The sequence below is a fragment of the Vulpes vulpes genome, chromosome 14, assembly GCF_048418805.1.
Source record: "Vulpes vulpes isolate BD-2025 chromosome 14, VulVul3, whole genome shotgun sequence".
NCBI lineage: Eukaryota > Metazoa > Chordata > Mammalia > Carnivora > Canidae > Vulpes > Vulpes vulpes.
The window spans coordinates 16,020,746-16,040,095 of NC_132793.1; the positions used below are offsets into that span (position 1 = coordinate 16,020,746).

General features: G+C 59.0%; 2 protein-coding genes across 9 annotated transcripts in view; one reads left to right on the forward strand and one right to left on the reverse strand.

The window, feature by feature from the left end:
* The window catches only part of JPH2 (junctophilin 2), a 64,727-nt gene extending 57,287 nt beyond the window's left edge, over positions 1-7,440 (forward strand). Inside the window, exons 3-6 of the mRNA XM_072735779.1 lie at positions 601-719; positions 3,050-3,711; positions 4,429-4,523; positions 5,746-7,440. Of these exons, the coding sequence (XP_072591880.1) occupies positions 601-719; positions 3,050-3,711; positions 4,429-4,509 (862 nt within the window). The 3' untranslated portion in view covers positions 4,510-4,523; positions 5,746-7,440. The remainder of the gene's footprint in view (positions 1-600; positions 720-3,049; positions 3,712-4,428; positions 4,524-5,745) is intronic.
* Positions 7,441-15,029: 7,589 nt separating this feature from the next.
* The window catches only part of TOX2 (TOX high mobility group box family member 2), a 133,484-nt gene continuing 129,163 nt past the window's right edge, over positions 15,030-19,350 (reverse strand). For all 8 annotated transcript variants that reach the window (XM_072735781.1, XM_072735783.1, XM_072735786.1 and 5 more), the window contains 2 exons: positions 18,692-18,822; positions 15,030-16,029 (listed from right to left, as the gene is read on the reverse strand). In XM_072735781.1, coding sequence (XP_072591882.1) covers positions 15,993-16,029; positions 18,692-18,822 — 168 coding nt within the window. In that variant the 3' untranslated portion in view covers positions 15,030-15,992. The remainder of the gene's footprint in view (positions 16,030-18,691; positions 18,823-19,350) is intronic.

Sequence of the window (19,350 nt, forward strand, 5' to 3'; positions counted from 1 at the left end):
TGTCCTTTTATACTGATCTGTACTTTAAAAATTGTAGTAAGTACACTTAGATATTTTGATGTGTTAATAAAGAAGGACATGCATTATATTACAGATTTGTTCCTTTAAATATTTTGGTAACAGTGTGTCAATATAATTGCATCCCTTTGTAATCCTATGTATTTTATGTATTTTAAAATATTATTCTGTGAAAGGGTTCCTAAGAGTCACCAGATGCCAAAGGGGCCTGTGACACAAAAGAGGTTAAATTCCCTATTCGGGCTGTTGGCCTTCCCTCCATTCACCCGGCAACAGGGGGAAAGGAGACAATGTAGAGGACTGTAGAGGAGGTTTTTATGGGCCAGGCCTGGAAACAGCATACATCATGTCTTCCCACAGTGCACTGGCCAGGACTCAGTCACCTGACCGCACTGATTGCAAGGGAAATGTAGCCTGTATGTGTGCCCAGAGGAAGAGGAAATGGTCTAGGGGATGCACAGTAGTCTGGGCCACATTGTTCAATACATATCCATTGAATGAATGCTCTGTTCATGTATCTTTTGTGGGCAGAGGTCTGGTTTTCTGGAGGGATCCTGAGTCTCTACTATGTTGTCTCCTTAGGACGAGCCACGCCAAGGCCAAAGCTGAGGCAGCAGAACAGGCCGCCCTCGCTGCCAACCAGGAGTCCAACATTGCTCGCACTTTGGCCAGGGAGCTGGCTCCAGACTTCTACCAGCCAGGTAGGGCCAGCCAGGGTGGAGACGGGCAGGACAGGGTGAGGGGAGGTCCCCCAGGGTTGGACCATTTTTCTTTTTTTTTTGTTGGGAAGCTGAGATGCCCAAGTGGGTCCACATATGTCCGTGAGTTCAAGAAATGGGGGGTGGGGGGGTGGTATGGTGAAAGCATAGGATGGAGTAACACTAGGGACTCATGCTGAGATGGGGGGATCAGAGATCCCTAGTTGTGGACTGGACCCACTCTAGGCTGCTTCCTCTCTCTCCTGCAGGCAGGGCTGACAGTTGAGCTGATGAAGCTTAGTAAAGAGAGGAGTCTCTGTGGATGAGGAGGCAAAAAGCCTTCGTGCTCTTGCTCATCCCTTTCAGTTTGGCATTGAGTGCTGCCCATGTGTCAGGCACTGTGCTGGGCTCTGGGGTACAAAACTGGGATTCCGGGATCCAGAATCTAGAGGAGCAGAGAATCATCAAGGCAGCATATCAGGGAGTGAGGCATGTATTTGCCTCCTGACTCCGCTGCTGACCAGCTCAGCGACCTTGTTAAGTTCTTTAACCTCTGTAAACCTCAATTTTCTGATCTTTAAAATAGAAGTAAGAATAATACTTACTTTTTTAAAAAAAATGATTTATTTATTCATGAGAGACACAGAGAGAGAAGGCAGAGACACAGACACAGGGAGCCCAGTGTGGGACTCGATCCCGGATCCCGGGATCACGCCCTGAGCCAAAGGCAGACACTCAACCACTGAGCCACCCCGGCGTCCCTAATACTTACTCTTGGAGGGTAGTGGATCAAATGCATGTCAGGTGGGGAGCACAGGGCTCTCAGTCCATATCGAGCTCTCATGTCACCGTTAGGATTAAATTCCACACAGCATAAATTCTGTATGACTAGACCAGGGGCTTTGGGAGCTCACAGGGAGCCCTTAGCCCAGTCAGGCAGGGAGATGCTAGAGAAGGCCGCCCTCAGGAGAGGCCCTTTGAGCTGAATCTTGAAGACTGAATAAGCGTTCACCAGGTCAGTGGGTCTCAAACATGACACAGCATGCTGGGCCAACCCTTAGTTTCTGATTTAGTAGGTCTGGGGTGGAGCCCACAACTGTGCCTTTCCTTCTTTCTCCTTTTTTTTTTTTTTAAGATTTTATTTATTTATTTTAGAGAGAGATGGAGCGGGGTGGGGTGGAGGGTGAGCAGAGGGAGAGGGACAGGCAGCCACTGCACTGAGCACAGAGCCCAACGCAGGGCTCAATCCCAGGACCCTGAGATCATGACCTGATCCACACAGGGACCCCTGAATGTGCTTTTCTAACAAGGACCAGGCAATGCCCATGCTGCTGGATGCTGCTGGTTTGGGACCGTTCATTGAGAATCATGGCACCACGTAGTGCTGTGTGGGCCGGGCAAACAAAGAGGAAGGGACTGCACGTGCAAAGGCACAGAAGGTTGGAGTAGAGTGGCAGGCTGGGAGGCTAGATAGTAAGCCAGGCAGGAGCTGGTGGGAAGACACTGCGGAGTAAGAAGAACCCAGCAGCCCTGTGTCTGTAGAGACTTGGCGTGTGGGAGCCCAGCAGGTGGGAGATTGCTGTTCTCCTCATTGAAGGGTTTTGTGGTGAATGGCATGGTTAGGCTTTATTTTATAAGTGTTATTCTGGCTGTAGCAGGGAGACCACAGGGGACCAGTTGGGGGACCTTGCAGTGCAGATGCATACCTGGAAGGCTAGATTGCCTCCCTGCACAGGACTCCCCTTGCTGGTCCCAGGAAGACCGACACCTCCTGGCATTGCCTCCACCTTGGGTGCTCATAGCTACAGCTGTCGCCATGTGCCAGGCCTGGAGCTTTGCATTTCATGCATTTTCTCCCCATTAACTCGTCCATTAGTATTTATGAAATAGGCGTGATTAGGCCATTTTTCTGATAAAGGAATGGAAAGAAACCAGTGTCACGGTGAAAAGCATAAACACTGGAGCCAGTCGGACTGGATGCTGGTGCTGGCTCTGCCCCTTGTCAGCTGGGTGACTTTGGGCAAGTGGGGTTACCTCTCGGAGCCTCCCTTTCTTCATTCATTTCCTTCATTTGAGGCCAGTAACAGCATGGACCTCTCAGGGTTGTTAAAAGGCGGCAATGAGCTACTCTTTGGAAATTGCTTGGCACGGCGTTGGGCCCGCCCTGGACGGTAGGCAGGTGCCGGCTGGGCGGCGAGGTTACACGGCTTGCGCAGGGTCGCAGGGTCGCAGGGTCACGGGCGGTGGGACCCGGTTCGGGCCCGGGGTCCGGGGTCCGGGGTCCGGGTCCGGGGCCCGGGGCCAGCCTCGCTGAACCCACCCCCTCCCCGCAGGACCGGAGTATCAGAAGCGCCGGCTGCTGCAGGAGATCCTGGAGAACTCGGAGAGCCTGCTCGAGCCCCCGGAGCGGGGCCCAGGGCCCGCGGGTGCCCCGCCGCCCGCCCGCGAGAGCCCGCAGCTGCACGAGCACGAGCCCGAGCCCGAGCCCCCCGCGCCCGAGGGCGGCCCCCCGTCGCCGGCAGGGACGCCCCCGCAGCCCAAGCGGCCCCGCCCGGGGGCGGCCGGCGAGCGCCCCGCGAGCCCGCGCGCCTGCAACGGGGAGCCGGCCGCCGAGCGCATGGCCATCGAGGCGCTGCAGCCGCCGCCCGCGCCGCCGCCCGAGCCCGAGGTCGCGCTGTACCGGGGCTACCACAGCTACGCCGTGCGCACCGCCCCGCCCGCGCCGCCGCCCTTCGAGGACGAGCCCGAGCCCGCGCCCGCGCCCGCGCCCGCCACCGAGCCCCGGGCCCCGCCCGACTCCGCGCCGCCCTCGCCGGCCGCCCCCGAGCTCGCGCCCGAGCCCCCCGCCAGGCTGGAGCCCAAGCCCATCGTGCCCAGAGCCGAGCCCAGGGCCAAGGCCCGCAAGACTGAGGCCCGGGGGCTGACCAAGGCGGGGGCCAAGAAGAGGGCTCGGAAGGAGGCGGCCTGCGCGGAGGCCGAGGCCGAGGTGGAGGAGGTGAGGCCGGGGCGGGGGCGGGGGCGGTTGGGGCGCGGAGGACTGGGGGGTGGGACAGCGATGGCAGGACGGGCGGGGAAGCCGCAGCAGGGCTGTGGGCTGAGGCCAGGGCAGTGGCTTAAAGTACACTGCGGAGTCGCCCCACCTTGGGGCAGGGGCAGGCCCTTGTGCCTGCTGGCGGGTGAGCAGGGGGCAGCTGTGGAGAAGGGAGGGCTGGGAGCCCTAAGCAGCTCAGGGGCGGGGAGTGCACCTGGGAGCCCGGGCGACCTGAGCAGGGCATCTGCTGCAAGGTGTAGCAGGGAGGGCTTCCTGGTAGTGGAGGAAGGACCCAGGAGGGCTTATTAGAGGGGCCTGGGAGCTAGAAGCCAGGGATCAAGAGCAAGGCAAGATTCAGTGAGACCAGTGAGTATGGTCCCAGGAGGGTTAGCAGGAAGGAAGGCACGTTCTGGCTTCCAGGCCCAATGCTGCCCACTGTGTGCTTTGGGACACATCCTTTCTCCTCTCAACCCTAAATGGTTTGGTTAATCATTTCCCAGAATCCTTCCAGCTCCGAGGGCCTGCTGTCCAGGTGCTGGACACAGCAGGGAGCAAAGCAAGGGGTGCTCTCAGGAGGGTTCTTTCAGAAGTTCCTGCTCCTCTGTCTAGCCTTGCTGGGTCTTGGGTACGAGTATTTCGGAGGCCATAAGGACTCAGGCGGCTTCTCTCCACTGCTCCCAGGTCCCCAACACCGTCCTTATCTGCATGGTGATCCTGCTTAACATCGGCCTGGCCATCCTCTTCGTTCACCTCCTGACCTGACCCTTGTCTACCAGGTGTGTCTCTCAGGGGGTGGGAGCCTGTAGAGAGAGCTCCAGGCACCAGGGTGATGGAGGAAGGATGTTGCCTACTGGGCATCAGTCCTGTGGCTAATTGAGGCCCATCCTCCCAACAGGGGCAGGAACAGATTGGTGATTTGAAAGATCACGCGTTCCCCAACACACACACACACACACACACACACACACACACACACACATACACAGACATAGCTCATTAGCTCAACATGTGCAGGGCACCTGCTTCCTGTCAGGTGAGCACTGGGGGCTTCACTCACTCATTCATTCAGCCACCACTTACTGAGCAGCTACTCCGCTGGGATCCAGGGACCCACTCCCACCCTAAGAGACGGGGCAAAGATAGAGTAAACCCTTAACTTACAGCTCCTTATGCCAAAGTCAGACATCACATGCGGCACAGCAGCTTCTCCCCAGACTCCCACAGTCTCAGCTGAGCCTGCCTGAGATGGGCAGACCCTCTTCTCTCTGCCCTCCTTTTCTCTCTTGCCTGCTTCAGTCTGTAATCCCTCTGACTTTATCCTCCCCATCCCCCAGTCCTCTCTTCCAGAAACTCCCGGTGTTAGTTGTCCCTCCCCCCGCCAAGGCTCAGTAAGGTCCTGTGAAAGAGGCGGACTGGTCTGCGCTGACGAAAGTGGCTCTTGTGGGTCTCAGGGTGAAAAATCTACAAGACAAAGTCTTTTCTCTGCTAGGACCAGCCTTCACACCATAAATCCTGTGCTTGGTGATGCTGACAGTTTCTGCCTCTTGCCCTGCCCCCAACCAAAGACCCCTCCCTCAGTCCTAGCTGTAGTGTGGGCTGGAGGCCCCTCCTTGGTCCCAGGAGAAAAGAAATCTCTGTTCAATCACCCAGTAAATAGCGACAATATTAGCCTGGTAGGTGGTGCCTTGGGGGTGAGTACTGAGCTCTGCAGGCCCCTGTGTCGGGGCATCTGGGCATGATGGCTGCAGGGACAGCTTAATGACCGGAAGGCTGGGGCAAGCCAGGTGTCAGTGGGGAGGTGGAGGGCAGGGGACCAGCAAAGCCAGGACAGGCCTCAGGGACTTGTCTTACAAGGGGTGGGGGCACGGCTGCCCTGGGGGCTGGGAGAGGTGGCTCCTTGCCCCAGAGAACATCAAGCCTGAGGCTGGAACCTGGCTCAAGGGCTTCCTCCCTCCCTCCCTCCCTCTCTCACCTCAGCCTCTTGTGGTCTCTTTGCAGAGCCAGGAGTTCCTGCTGAGGGTGTGAGGACCCATCTTCCAGCATTACCAGTCCAGGTGGCCAAGGAGGACTGAACTCTAGACCTGGAGCCCTGGGGTCCAGCTCACATCCACGCCACATCCGTTTAAGGAGGCCTCCCGTGGCACCTGCGCTGGGTGGCAGTGGTGCCCAGAGCAATAGAATGTGCTGGGGGTCCTCCGGGAGCTCTGTGCCCTGTGGCAGGGAAGCCTCGAAGGAAGTGCCCTGGTCTCTTGAGCACTTCTGTCCCTCATCCTCATCTATTCCCTCGCCTTGCTGCTAGGGTCCCCCTTCCCTGAGCTTTTGTGTGTTTTGGGAGAAGTCACTAGACCAGGATCATCAGACTAACTCCCAGCGCCTTTCCTTCCACCCCTGCCCTGCTTTATTTTAACCGTCTGGGTGCCGAGGGAGTGACAGATCCCCATGGCGGGTGAGCAAGGGAGCCACCCTCAGTGTGGAGGCCCTGCCTTTCATGGGCTCCATGCAGCACACATGCTGTCCCTTGCTGACAGATGTCAGGACGCCAATAGAGGAAATGGACATGCTCAGTTTGAACACCCCCCCGACACGGTGCTCCGGTCTCCGCCCCCTTGTCCAGTTAGCCCCCTTCTGGGCCAAGAGAAGGGGGGACACTCAGGCACTGGAACCTGTGGCTGGGAAGCTACTAACCAGGTGGCCAGGGTGGGAGCAGGAAGAAGGGCTAAGGGGCATTCAGGATGGCCCCTGTGATCGAGTGCGCTGGAGCCTGAGGCTGCCATTGCATCTGGGGCTGCCGGTGTGCCCGGGGCGCCAAAGGGCCGCCCTGCCGGAGTCCTGGGGCTGCCAGCATAGAGTTAGCCCGCTGCCCACGCCGGGGCCCACCGCGGCCCCGAGGGAGCAGGAGCGTGGAAGCCCAGGCGGATTTCCCTGGGGTAGACTCTCAGGCAGGTGCTCAAGACAAGCTGTTTGTGAACCAGCATCTCGCAGGGAGAGAAGAGCAAGTCTGGAGGCCCCCGTGGGTGCAGTCTGTTGGACACTAAGCCCCTCGGCTTGCTTGGCAGAAGATGGTGTTTGCATGTAGCTCATTACAGATGTTTTGTACCACACTGGGTCTCTGGTCCCTTGTGCTTGCCGGGGCGGGGTGGAGGCCGAGGGTTCAGGCCCCTGTGCCCTGGGGGTACAGAGGGAAAGGGCTTCTAGGCCCCTCCAAACCCAGGGAAGGTTGTGGCCGTGGCATCCAAGCGGAACCACAGGGATGTGGACCTTGGGGGCTTTGGCGGTGTGGTCTAGCCTCCCCAGCGCAGCTCTGCAAGCTGGAGTCTGCTTCTGACGAGACTGGCCGTGCCTTTCCCGCGCGGTGCTTGGGAGCCGTCCTCCAGCTCACACGTGGGGCCTCACGGTGAGGTTGGCATCTCGGACTGCGTTTCTTAGAGAGGAGCCTGCGGTTCTCCCGTCCCCAGCCAGCCCGTGGCTCTGCATCCGTGTCTGGGCTTTTCTGGACTCTGAGGGAATCCACTGCTCAGGGCCGGTGGGTCCCAGGCCTTGGCTCTGAGAGCCTTGTCCACACTTGGGGCTGGCCCAGAGCTGGGGATAAGCCTCTGGGTAGCAGAGCTCCCGGGCCTAGGGTTTGGGCTGGTGTTTGGGGTGAGGGTTCAGGGTGCTGCAGTCTGTACAATAATAAACCTGCATCTGCTCGCAGGCTGTGGCGGGACTGCGGTGTCTGCTTGTGGGCGGTTGAGGGACTGGCTAAAGGGGCAAGAGAGGCTGGGAGCCCTTTTTCTTACAGTTCCCATACTACCTCTTGAGAGGAGGCCTAAGGGCTTCAGTTCTGCTGGGGCAGATCAAAGACCTGGGGCAAACCCTGAATTTCTAAAGCAGACTTCCAGAACCTCCCATGAGCAACATATGGCAGTCCTCAGCCACTCAGTGACCCTCAGTTTCACCATCTCTAAAACAGGGAATGTAGTACCTGCCTCCCTCAGGCTGTGGTGGGATTCCACGAAGTGTCCATGCTCGTGGAGCAAAAGGCCAGAGAGGACGCAGTGGAGAAGTGGAGACTTGTATCACCAGCACCAAACACCGCAGGACTGTCACCGCCCTCTCAAAAGCTCTCTGGCATTTTGAGGACCCCGGAAGCCCCAAGGGCATGGAGATGATCCAGGCCCCAGTTACAGTCACAGAAAGTCTCACGGGGGCACCCAGAGGCCACATCCCCTCTCTACAGAGGCCCAGAGAGGAGGGGTCCGCCAGAGGTCACACAGCAAGTCAACAGGAAAGTAGGTGTCCCGACTCGTCTGTGAAGAAGCACCACCCGTGAAGACTGTCCTGCAGCTGGCTGCCCCTTAGGTCCCTCACGCCCCCCACAGGCAGCTCCCAGAGTGAGGGGGTGACCAGGCCTCCCATTTCTCTCCCTGGTGCCACCACCCACTCGCTCTGTGTCTGTCAGTGTCTTCTCCTGTGCCTCAGTTTCCTCTTCTGCCAAAGAAACCAGAGTCCCTGCCCGTGGCTTTCCTCTCGGGATTGCGGATGGTAAAGAGGGTTCAAACCTGGAAGGATCCAGGGATCCCAGGGGAGAGAGATGGGCTTGGGGGGCCGCTGCAGAAGTGGTGAGGATAGGAACGAGGAGGGAGCTGCTTCAATCTGCAGAGGTTCCAGCAAAGCCCACGGAGGGGAGGAGGGTCTGTAGACTGTGTGTGGAATGGGAGTGAGGGGTGCGGGCGAGAGAGCCATGACGGCATCAGAACCACCTTGGGTGGCTTGAAGAGAGGGCTCAGGGAATGGGCGCGCGGTAGGGGTGGGGGGAGAAGAAAGAAGGCTCATTCCTGAGCCCCGCGGCAGCCTGCGGGTCAGGGAAGGTTGGCCGGAGTCGGGCGCCCCCTGATGGCTCAGGTGCGCTCAGAGACCGCCTCAGTCTCGGCCCGCGCCACCTCTGGGAGCTTTGGCCTGTGCCCCGCCACGTCCAGCATTCATGGCAGGTGTCTTGTGCCATAGAAGAACCTGGAACCACCCCATGGGCATTGCCAGGGCCTGTGGCCAGTGACCACTACCTTGGGGTCTTGGCAGGAATCTTCTGGGGCAGCGGGAGAGGATACTCAGGGGGGCAAGCAGGGGTCCTGCTGTCGGGGTATCCAGAACCTCATTTTGCTGGAAAAAGAGCCCAGGAAGTTGTCAGGAGGCGAGTGAGCAGGGCTGGTGTGGGGCTTGCTGCTCCAGAGGGAACTGGTAGGGGGCCCTGCGTCCCGGCCACACCTGCCCTCGGGCCTCCCGCTCCTGGGGACCGCTCAGCACAGCAGCTGGAGGGCAGGTCTCCCTGCCCCAGGGAGGCCTCCCCACTGGGCCCCTCATCCCCTGCTGGCCCCTCTCTGGGCAGAAAGCAGGTGAGGTGAAGGGAGCGTGTGGAGTGGGGTCCACCTGGCGATGATGACAGCACGAAGTGTCGGCACCCCCGGTATCCCCGGGCCCCCTGTCTGGGAAGAAAGCTGATGCACTCACCCTCACCCGGGTGTTTGGAAGTTCCAGGGGATTTGCACTGTGCAAGAGAAGTCTGGAGAGAGCGATGCACAAGCAAAGGAATACGTGGCTCCAGTGAGATTTCAGGTAGCCACCGGGGGTCTATATTTTTGGTGGTGGTGGGGGGGCTCTGAGGCAGGTTCCACTCCACTTCTCAGCTCAGAAAAGTTGGTAACAGCGGGGCGTGCATCTGCTCCTCCTCGCAGGGCGAGGGTGTAGGCAGCGCGGGGCCGTGGTGTTCCGAGCGCTATAGGATCGCACTAGGGGCGCAGCCGGCACTTGCTGACGGCTTTAGGATCACGTGCATGCTGGGCTGGAGCGCAGGGTCTCCCGAAGTCGTCGGAGCCGCTCCCCCCAAGGCGGGTGCTGACTGTTGGCGGAGAGATGGAGGGTGAGCCCGCCAGGGTGGCGGAGAAGGGCCGGTCGCCCCTTGCGTGCGGCCCACCTGGATTCACGCCCGTGGTCGGTCTAAGGGCTTTCGCGGGCCGCGCCACCTGCCCCGCATTACCGCGTGCGGCCACCGGGGGGCGCCACGGCCCCACACGCGGGCTCCCCGCGCGCCCGGGAAGCTCCGCTCCGGCTCCGCTCGCCCCGGCCCCGGTGAGGGCGGCGCTGCGGCGGCAGCACCTACTACGCGCAGGCCCCGCACCGGGCGCTTCCCGGGCCTTAGGTCACGGTCGTCCGCCGGCCCCAGGATTTGAGGCCCCCGGGGGTTTGCAGATAAGAGGCCTAAATTCAAAGCCGGGGCCGCCTGTCTTCAAAGCCCACGCTTCAGCCGCAGCCTCCGTGGGAGAACAGATCAGATGCCCCGAGGCTGCGTTCGGCGGCGCTGGGGTGGTTGGTGTTAGGGACCCTGGAGGCCGGCCCCGCCCCGCCCCGCGCCTGTTACCTGTTACCTGCCGCCTTCCTCCCGCCACCTGCCGGCTCCCAGGCCCTGGGAACTCGCCGCTCCGCGTGCGCCCGTGACCTTTCAGGGCCTGAGCCCCAAGCTCTGGAGGCAGGAAGCCGGGAGGAGCGTGGGTGTTTAGGAGGGCGGGGGGGGGGGCGGCGCTGGTGCCCGTGTCCCGTGTCCCGGTGTCCTGGTGTCCGGGTGTCCGGGTGTCCCTATGTCCCGGTGTCCCGGTGTCCTGGTGTCCGGGTGTCCCTATGTCCTGGTGTCCTGGTGTCCCAGTGTCCGGGTGTCCCAGTGTCCCTATGTCCTGGTGTCCTGGTGTCCCAGTGTCCTGGTGTCCCAGTGTCTGGGTGTCCCTATGTCCTGGTGTCCTGGTGTCCCAGTGTCCGGGTGTCCCAGTGTCCCTATGTCCTGGTGTCCTGGTGTCCCAGTGTCCTGGTGTCCCAGTGTCTGGGTGTCCCTATGTCCTGGTGTCCTGGTGTCCCAGTGTCCGGGTGTCCCGGTGTCCCTATGTCCTGGTGTCCTGGTGTCCCAGTGTCCTGGTGTCCCAGTGTCCCGGTGTCCCGGTGCAGGGAGGCGGGCCTGGCTCTCCCCGACCTCGTGAGCCTTCCCCAGCAGCCCCTGCCCGGCCGTGGCCCTGCGCCAGGTGTGCGGGTCTCCGAGACGGGTGGGGCACGTTTCCACTTCGCAGCCTCCTCCCAGCAGAGGAATCTGGCCACTTACACACCCACACGGAATCTTCCAGAATCGTGTCTCTCACAGTCACCTTTTGCGTGGCCCGTGACCAGCGGTGGGACGTGCCCATCAGCCCCAGCCCATGTCTCCTAGGGCTGAACTGTGGGCCCCTGGAGTCCACGCGGCGGGGCCCTAACCCTGCGCCTAAGAGGCCGCTGCTTTAGAGACGGGGCCTTTAGGGAGGCGACCTTTAAAAAAGGCGACCTTTTTTAGGGAGGGGTCCTTTAGGGCTGGCTGAGCGGGGCTGCTGCTGTGGACGAGGGCCAGCCCCGCCCCCATGTGCCAGGACCCCCCATGTGACGCTGCAGGACCCGGGGGGCTTGGGTTCCCACAGTCCCCTCCTATCAGGGACCACAGGCCACCCTTTCTGCATGGACAAGAGCACCAGGAGGCCAAGCTCCTGCCTTCTGATTCCAACACTGCGGCCTGGGAGTGAGCGCAAGGCAGAGGGGAGGCAATCTGTCAGGCTGCGGGGCGGGAGGACTGGCCCACCCAAAGGTGCCCCAGATGTCCCTGTGCCACCTGGGGAACATAGAGGCCATAGAGGCACAGGGAACATCTAAAAGCTGCCAGGGAAGGGGGCACGCGCAAGTGGCCGAGGGGAAGCAGGTAACAGTAGAACCAGAGAGAGGACTGGATGGAACCCCACAAAGGGAGCACCGTCTTTGGAAAAGAGCAAAGGGAGCACTCTTTGTGGAGAAGAACAAAGGGAGCACCCTACACAGGAAGAGCAAAAGGAGCGGCTGAACCACAACCCAAGGGAGCTTCAGGATGAGGCCGCCTCCAGAAAGAGAGGACAGCCCGGCACCAGCATCTGAGCACCTGCACAGTGACTTGAGTCACGGAGCTGTCAGGTCCCAGAGGTTCATGTGACAGGGACAGGGCAAGTAAACACCCAAAGAACAAAAAGCAAAAACAAAAAATCATTTGAGGAAAACAAATACAGTTAAAGCACACAACTTGGCCCAGCAATAAACATTAGCTTACAACACGGCGCTACGGAGGCAGGGGACACTACCCCACAGTTACTACCGGCCCCTGGGAGGGCAGGGGAAGTGGGGGTGGCACATAGCCAGCAGGCAGCCAAGCCACACGGGCACACTGCACACACCCACACCGCACAAGCACACGTGTGCACATGCACACACACATTCACCTGCAGGCAGGCTGTGCCCTGTGCCCCATCTCCCTCCCCACCACCGTGCCCCACTGCTTCTTCTGAGTGACTGCCCTTCCACATCCATGGGTTTGGGGTTATTCATTTGGGGCCATTTAGGGAGCAGAGCTGCATAATAACTGATGTGTTGGGCAATTTTTTAAAAGCCCCAGAACCTATAATTGCACTTCAGATTTTTTGCATGTGAATTCTTTCAGACTTTCAAGAACATTTGATTCCTACATTAACTGATGCAGGGATACGCATTTGTGTGAATGAGTGTGGGCAGTTTTGGTTCTGCGTGTGTATGCACGTGATGGTCATGTGTATGCAAGATGCATTTCTGTGTCTAGTGGGTGCGTGAAAGGGGGATGTCTGTGTGCATGTGCGCTGTGGTCTTGTGTATATGAATGTAGCGTGCCTATGTTTGTGTGCGTGTGGTATATCATTGCATGGTATGTGTGCACACACAGCACACATGTAGGCACGGGCATTGCATGCATGTGGTATGTGATGTGTATGGTATGCATGCCCCTGGGCTATGCACTGTGTACCGTGAATATGTGTGTGCATGTGCACACGTGTGCTTGTGTGGTGTGGGTGTGTGCAATGTGCCCATGTGTGAGTTTGCTGTGTGTGAGCATGTCTGTGTGATGGGTGTGCATGCATCTGTATGTGTTTTGGGCACAGTGCACATGTGTGTACTCCCCTACATGCACACCAGCTACACGCAGCACACGCACATAACATTTATCTTGTACTCACCAAGCACACCATGCACAGACATGCACACTGCAGATTCAGAGATGCACAGCACACATACGCACCCCTCGCCGACCCTACACACAAAACACACATGGGTACGTTACCCACTCTCACACCACCTCCTCGTGCAGAGTACACAGTACACCCAGACAGCACACTCAGACACACAGCACCCCCAAGCAGCCCCACCACACAGGGGGCCCAGGCTGGCCCAGACCCAGGACGTGGCTGCAGAGGTCAGGGGCTTGAGAACATGAACTGTGCACGCGGGTCACCTTGAAACTGAGAACAACTGTCCCTGCTCCTGACTCAGAGATCCCCATGCAGCCGTGTGGACTCAGCCTCAGCATTTTCCAGAGAAAGAATTCTCCAAAATTCTTGATGAGACGATCACAGAACCCCTGGGGGCCCTGGATCAGGAAAGCACAGCTCTCTAGAACGATGTGTCAGTCCTCCGGTGCAGTCCTGGTCACTGGACGGGGCAAGGCCAAACATCGCCTCGCCCCCAGAAGGCTCTGCGGACCCCAGTTAGGTGGGGGGCCCCGCCTCTGCATTCCCCTGGCCCCCTCGCCCTTTGCTGACTTGTCACCTAGTATAGTTTTATATTTTCATGATTTATAATATAAACTAATTTTATAAGTAAATATTGTTTTCCTTCTCTGCCTGCCCAACTAAACAGTAAGCTCCTGGGGGTGTAAGATTCTCCTAGCACCCCTGGGGCCCAGCTGGGGCAGGGAGTAACTGCTCCCCTGATTGTATTCTTGCCAATGAACACTGGGGTTTCAGCAGTGGGGACTCCTAAGAGTAACTGAAAGGCCCCTCCAGGTCGTGTTGCCCATCTTCCAAGCTACTGGGGAGCCTCCTATGAGCCCTCCAGGGAGCGAAGAGCGTTGGACAATCTTGGGGCCAGCCGGCTCTTCCTTCTGGGGTCCAGGCCGGGCCTCCGCTGGGATTCCAGTGTGTCTGTGGGAGGAGGTGAGAGGCGGAGGAGTCGGAGCGGGTGCGTGGCCCTGGGAAGGGTCAGCTCCATGGACAGCGGTGGGCTGCAGCGGCTGCAGATCCCTACAGGGCCAGGGGCACCGCTCTGGGGGCCAGGCAATGACAGGAGGCCTCCAAGTGTGGCGGGTCCAGACCACAGACCGGCCTAGGCAGATTGGGGGTGCCACCTGACAACCCCTGACACCTGCAGGCAGGGCATTTAGACTCTGCTTGGACATCTGTGAGTGGCCTTTGCAGTGGAGAAGCAGCCTTGGCCTGTGGGCACCTCCAAGGGGCGGTGCTGCGGTTCTCTGCTCAGGGGCGAGAACCTGCCAGGCTGGCACGCATTATTTTGGGTTGTCTGCATAGATCCCAAGGATGCCGTTTTCTCAAATGCAGAAACAAGAGTCGAATATTAAACTAAGTCATCACCATGTTACTGACAAGCTCCACACAGGAAAGGAAATTGTAACCACATGAAATATTTATGCTTCACACTGCAATGATGCTACTGGCAGGGCGGCGTGGTGTTTGGTTGTTGGTCTGGTTTTCTTTTTCCAAAGTGGATTACACAATGCCCTCCAGTGAGGAAAGTGCTCATAGAGAGATTGCGCCCCAGCCCTGGGGCTGTTGTCTGGGAGAGGGGAGGTTTGGCATCACAGGGGGAGAGGCTCTGAGAGCAGCTGGAGGGGGGCAGGGGGGAGGCTCCTCCGTCGGGGGGTCGCAGGCCCTCACCTCAAAACAGCCATGTCACGAGGCCCAACGGGGGCAGCTCCCCAATGCTCCTCCATACCAAGAAAGTGTTATTTTTCCAGAAACAGGTAAAATAGTCACATTATTATTATTATTATTATTATTAAAGTATTACCACCTCACATCTGTTAGGAAATGTGGGTTAGAGTCCCTTGTCTGGGCTGCCCCTTACACGCAGGTTTGGAGAAGCACCCGGCCCCCCAGGGCTCCCCAAACCCACCTCTCGCCTCTACCAGGCGGGGAGCCTGCCCCCTGCACAGCCGCCGCTCTATCCCCATAACCCCTGAGCATCTCCAGGACAGCACGTGTTGTCGCCATTGTCGCCCTGCTTCTGGAGACGGCCACGCTGAGGCCAGGGCGGCCCGGAGGTCCAGGCAGGGTCTTCTAGGAGGGTAACCCGAATCCCAAGGACACTAAGGGCTCTGTCCGGGCAGACCTGCCACCAAACGCCACATCGGAAGGCCTGGGTCTGGCTTGCCAAGCACACAAAGAGGCAAATTTTCAACTTTTCAGGATTTTATTATAAAGAAACTGAGAGAAGCACTGGGCACCGGGATGGATACCTGCCAGGGCCAGGAAACAGCTGCAAACAACTTTAAGGACCAAAACCCAAACCAAACCCCAAACCACACACACTTTATGATGAACTGCATTTCTGTTCTCAGCTTTTCTTCATAAATAGACAAAGTCGTTGTTGGCAATTTTAAATAGACAGACACAGGGTTTGATTTAAAAAAAAAAAAAAAGTGCAACGTTTCCAAGTGTGGCTCGACGTTGTCCGGCTCTCGCTGTACAGGGGAGGAAACAGTTTGGCGGCTGCTTTTGTGCACATCTCCCTCAAGAGAAAACTTTAAAAAAAAATGTGCTAATAAGGGGTCATATAAAATTCTTTCACCTTAAAGGAAACTACGCCCCTCCCCCACAAAATCATCTTACAGATGCCGCAGCACGGTTCTAAAACACTTAGTCAACTACTTACATGGAGCCAACAGTTTAGAGGTTTCATAATCTTTGTTCACACTGTAAAACCGCATTTGCACATCGTTGGCCGGGGGCCCGGGCCCATGCATCTGGGGGGGTTCTGTTGGAAGGTGCCCCCCCCCCCCCCCCCCGGGACAGCCCATGAGAGCGGGGCCAGGCCTGAAGTCCAGACGCAGAGTACGGTGTGCAGGGCGGGGAGCAGGGTCCGTGGGCCCTGGAGCAAGCAGGTCAGGGGGCAGAAGGTTCCCGCAGGTTCTTTGGGCTGGCGGCGTGGTGGGCGGTGGACTGCCTCTGCGGGGTCTGGCGGGAGGCTGAGCAAGAGACTCGGCCCTGGGGCGGTGTCCTCGGTGTGCCACTGGGTGTGCCACTGCGCTCTCCTCCCGGTGGTCCTGCTGCCTGCCCACTCCCCTCCTGCTGCGAGCCCCCAGGCTCTCAGCAGTGCCCCTCCAGCAAGCCTCGGGGAGGAGAGGGGAGGCGGGATTAGGTGAGGTAGAGCGATTTATCCCTGGGGAGCAGGCTGGGGAGAGAGGAGGAGGGGTCAGAGCCACAGGAGCCCAGCCAGGCGCCCTCAGCCCTCAGAGGCCTGGACACACGGGCTGGGGGGTGGGGTGGGCACCAGGCCACCTGCTCACTCGCTGTCACCCCCAACCTGGATGTGCTGGCTGCCCCTCTGAGGACCAGTGAGGGCACCCTAGTCCGTCCCCAGCGGGCCACCAGGCAGAACCCAACTCCCCTCCTGGAATCCCGGCTGGGGGAAGGCGGCTGCAGAGAAGCCCATCCCAACCCCACGAGGGCCCTCAGGGCGTTCTTAGTCAGTGGTTCATTTGTAAACTTGACCCAGAAACGGAGCAGGGCAGGTGCCTTGCGTGTTTTTATAATAGGGTGCTCCAGATGCCTGGGTGGCTCAGTGGTTGAGCACCTGCCTTTGGCCCAGGTCGTGATCCTGGGGTCCTGGGATCGAGTCCTGCATGGGTGGGGCTCCCCACAGGGAGCCTGTTTTTCCCTCTGCCTATGTCTCTCTCTGTGTGTGTGTCTCTCATGAATAAATAAATAAGATCTTAAAAAAATAAAAATAAAACAGGGAGCTCATCGAGAGCCAGGGGGACCCTGAGGGTGTTCTGCAAGTGAAGTAAGGCCAAGAAAGACGAGTATGAGTGTCAGATGGTCTCACTTACATATAGAATTTTTTTAAAAGATTTTATTTATTTATTGAGGAGAGACAAAGAGAGAGGCAGAGACACAGGCAGAGGGAGAAGCAGGCTCCCCACAGAAAGCTTGATGCCAAGACCCCAGGATCACGACCTGAGCCAAAGGCAGATGCTCAGCCACGGAGCCACCCAGGCGTCCCTACGTGTGGAACCTAAGCAAACCCCAAATCAAGCTGACAGATACAGAGAACAGAATGATGGTTGCGGGAGGCGGGCGATGGGCAAGATGGGCAAAGGGTCAAAAGGTATAAACTTCCAGTTACAAGATGAGTAAGTCTTGGGGATCCCATGGGCAGCATGGGGACTGCAGTTAATAATACTGAATTTTTAAAGTTTCTGTATTTGAAAGTTGCTGAGAGAGTAGATCTTAAAAGTTCTCCCGCGACAAGAAAAATTTGATGAGTGGCCACGATGTTAACTAGACTCACCGTGGTGATCACCCCCCAACACACACGAGCCTACTGCAGGGCGTTTGTACACCTGCCACGAATATACCAGTTATAGCTCCATTTAAAAAACCAAGTTAAGTAGGGCACTGCTGTGTCTGCCCTCTATGTTGGGAGAAGCCCGGACACACTCGTCAATAGCCATTAAGGAGCCCCCCATCCCCACACTCTGACCCCGTTAAGGGAGCCTGTGGCAGGGGGCCGGGTGGGAGGGCCTGCACCTGTCCCGGGGTGGGGAAGGGAGCTGCAGCGAGTAGAGTTGGTCCGCCCAGGTGGACTCTGTCCCGGGCAGGCCCATCAGCAGTGGGGCAGGTGCCCTGTCTGCCCTCTCACTAGGGGGCTTGGCGGGGTGAGGAGCAGAAAGGCCAAGAGCCAGGACTTGGGACAGCTAGAGCCCGCAGCCACCTGCTACCTGTCCACCGCACATCACGGTCCCCCCTTCCTGGGTGTGGAGTGCTGCTGGGACCACCTACCCTGGGGGTGGCCATGGGGCTGGTTCTGGCCAGGGGAATGGGAGTCAGGGTTGGCGGGTAAAGGAACAGGGTGCCCTCTCCACCCCATTTCCCTCTCTGCCAGCTGAAATGAGAGGTCACCATCTCTTGGAGCAGAAAGAGCTTCTAGAGAAGGTGCAGTTGGCGTGGCGTTGAAAGGCTAAGAGGCTAAGGGCACAGATGGGAGTGGACGTCTGCAGCATGAGGTCCACATATGGACCAGGGAGGAGCCAAGTAGTCCTGGGGGTTTGTGTGTCAGAGGGGGTGCTGGGCTGCAGCAGGGGCTGGGGATACCAGTGAGGCCTGTGACTCCTGGTGTTGGCTAGTTGGCCCCTCCTCCTAGGGTACGGTGGACACCGCAGGGGCCTCCCCCACACCCCCTGTCCCGCCCTGCCAGCTGCCTCTGCTCCAGGCTGCAGGGGAGCTGCTGTGCCCAAGGGCCATGCTGCCTGGAGCAGCCCGCAGCCAGTGGCTGACTGCCACGGGGTGCACAGAGCCCTAACCCCAAGGTGGGACCAAATCTGTGGTTGATTTGTGCCCCAGAGCTCCGGGTGGGGTCAGGCTGACGTGAATCTCGGGTCACAGCACACCGTCGCCTGGCTCCTTTCCTGGCCTGTCCTGCCTCCCTGCCTCCCTCCCTTCTGCAAGCTCTCTCTCAGCATCATCAGGGGCACCCAAATCCTGCTGCCCAGGCCCTGCTTCTAGGGGAGCCTGAGCGAAGACCAATGACCCATCGTGAGTGTCCCACAGGAACCATGGGGAGAAAACCCCCGGATGGAAGGAGATAAGCAAGCCTAAAGCTGAGCCCATTTCCCAAGTGGGCACCGGGCCTTGGCGTCAGACCAGCTGAGTCCTTCCGGAGTCCTGCTCTGCTCTGCGTCTTCTCGTGAAGACCACCAGCAGCACCCACCAGGCGCTCTCGCCGGCCGGCCTTTCCCTATCCCTTGGCAGCCCTTGCCCCTCTTCCACAGGCGGCCCGGGGGCAGGGGGGGTGCCCGGAGGGGTGAGGGGCCGGGGGCCGTGGGAGGACCCACCTGCATGTGCTGACGCCACACTCCGCGCTGGGGTAACTGCTGTCCCAGTCTCCGCCGCCGCTTGGGGGGTTGGATGGGCCGGGTGAGCGGGATCCGGAACCGCTGGGGAACTCGGAGATGTGAGGGAAGTCCTGGGGGGGGTGCGATAAGCAAAGGCAGGATGAGGGGGTGCACAGCTTGGGCAGCGAGTGGGGGGTGGGAACTCTGCCCAAGGGAGTCATGGAGACACTTCCTCTGGCCTCTGCCTCTCTGCCTGCCATGCTTCCTCCTCCCTAGCAGAGAACCTTTTAGAAAATCCAACCCTCCTCCTAGCTGTGTCCGGTGGGGGGGGGGGGGGGGCAGCGGTGGGGCGGTGAAGGGCTCTGCTTTCGGGGCCTTTCCTTTTCTGGCCTCAGGTTCCCAGTCTGTAAAATGGAGTTACTGAGCTGAGCCATGCGAGTCTAGGGGAGCCTGAGTCTAGGAGCGCCTGGTGGGTGCTGCTGGTGGTCTTCACGAGAAGACGCAGAGCAGAGCAGGACTCCGGAAGGACTCAGCTGGTCTGACGCCAAGGCCCGGTGCCCACTTGGGAAATGGGCTCAGCTTTAGGCTTGCTTATCTCCTTCCATCCGGGGGTTTTCTCCCCATGGTTCCTGTGGGACACTCACGATGGGTCATTGGTC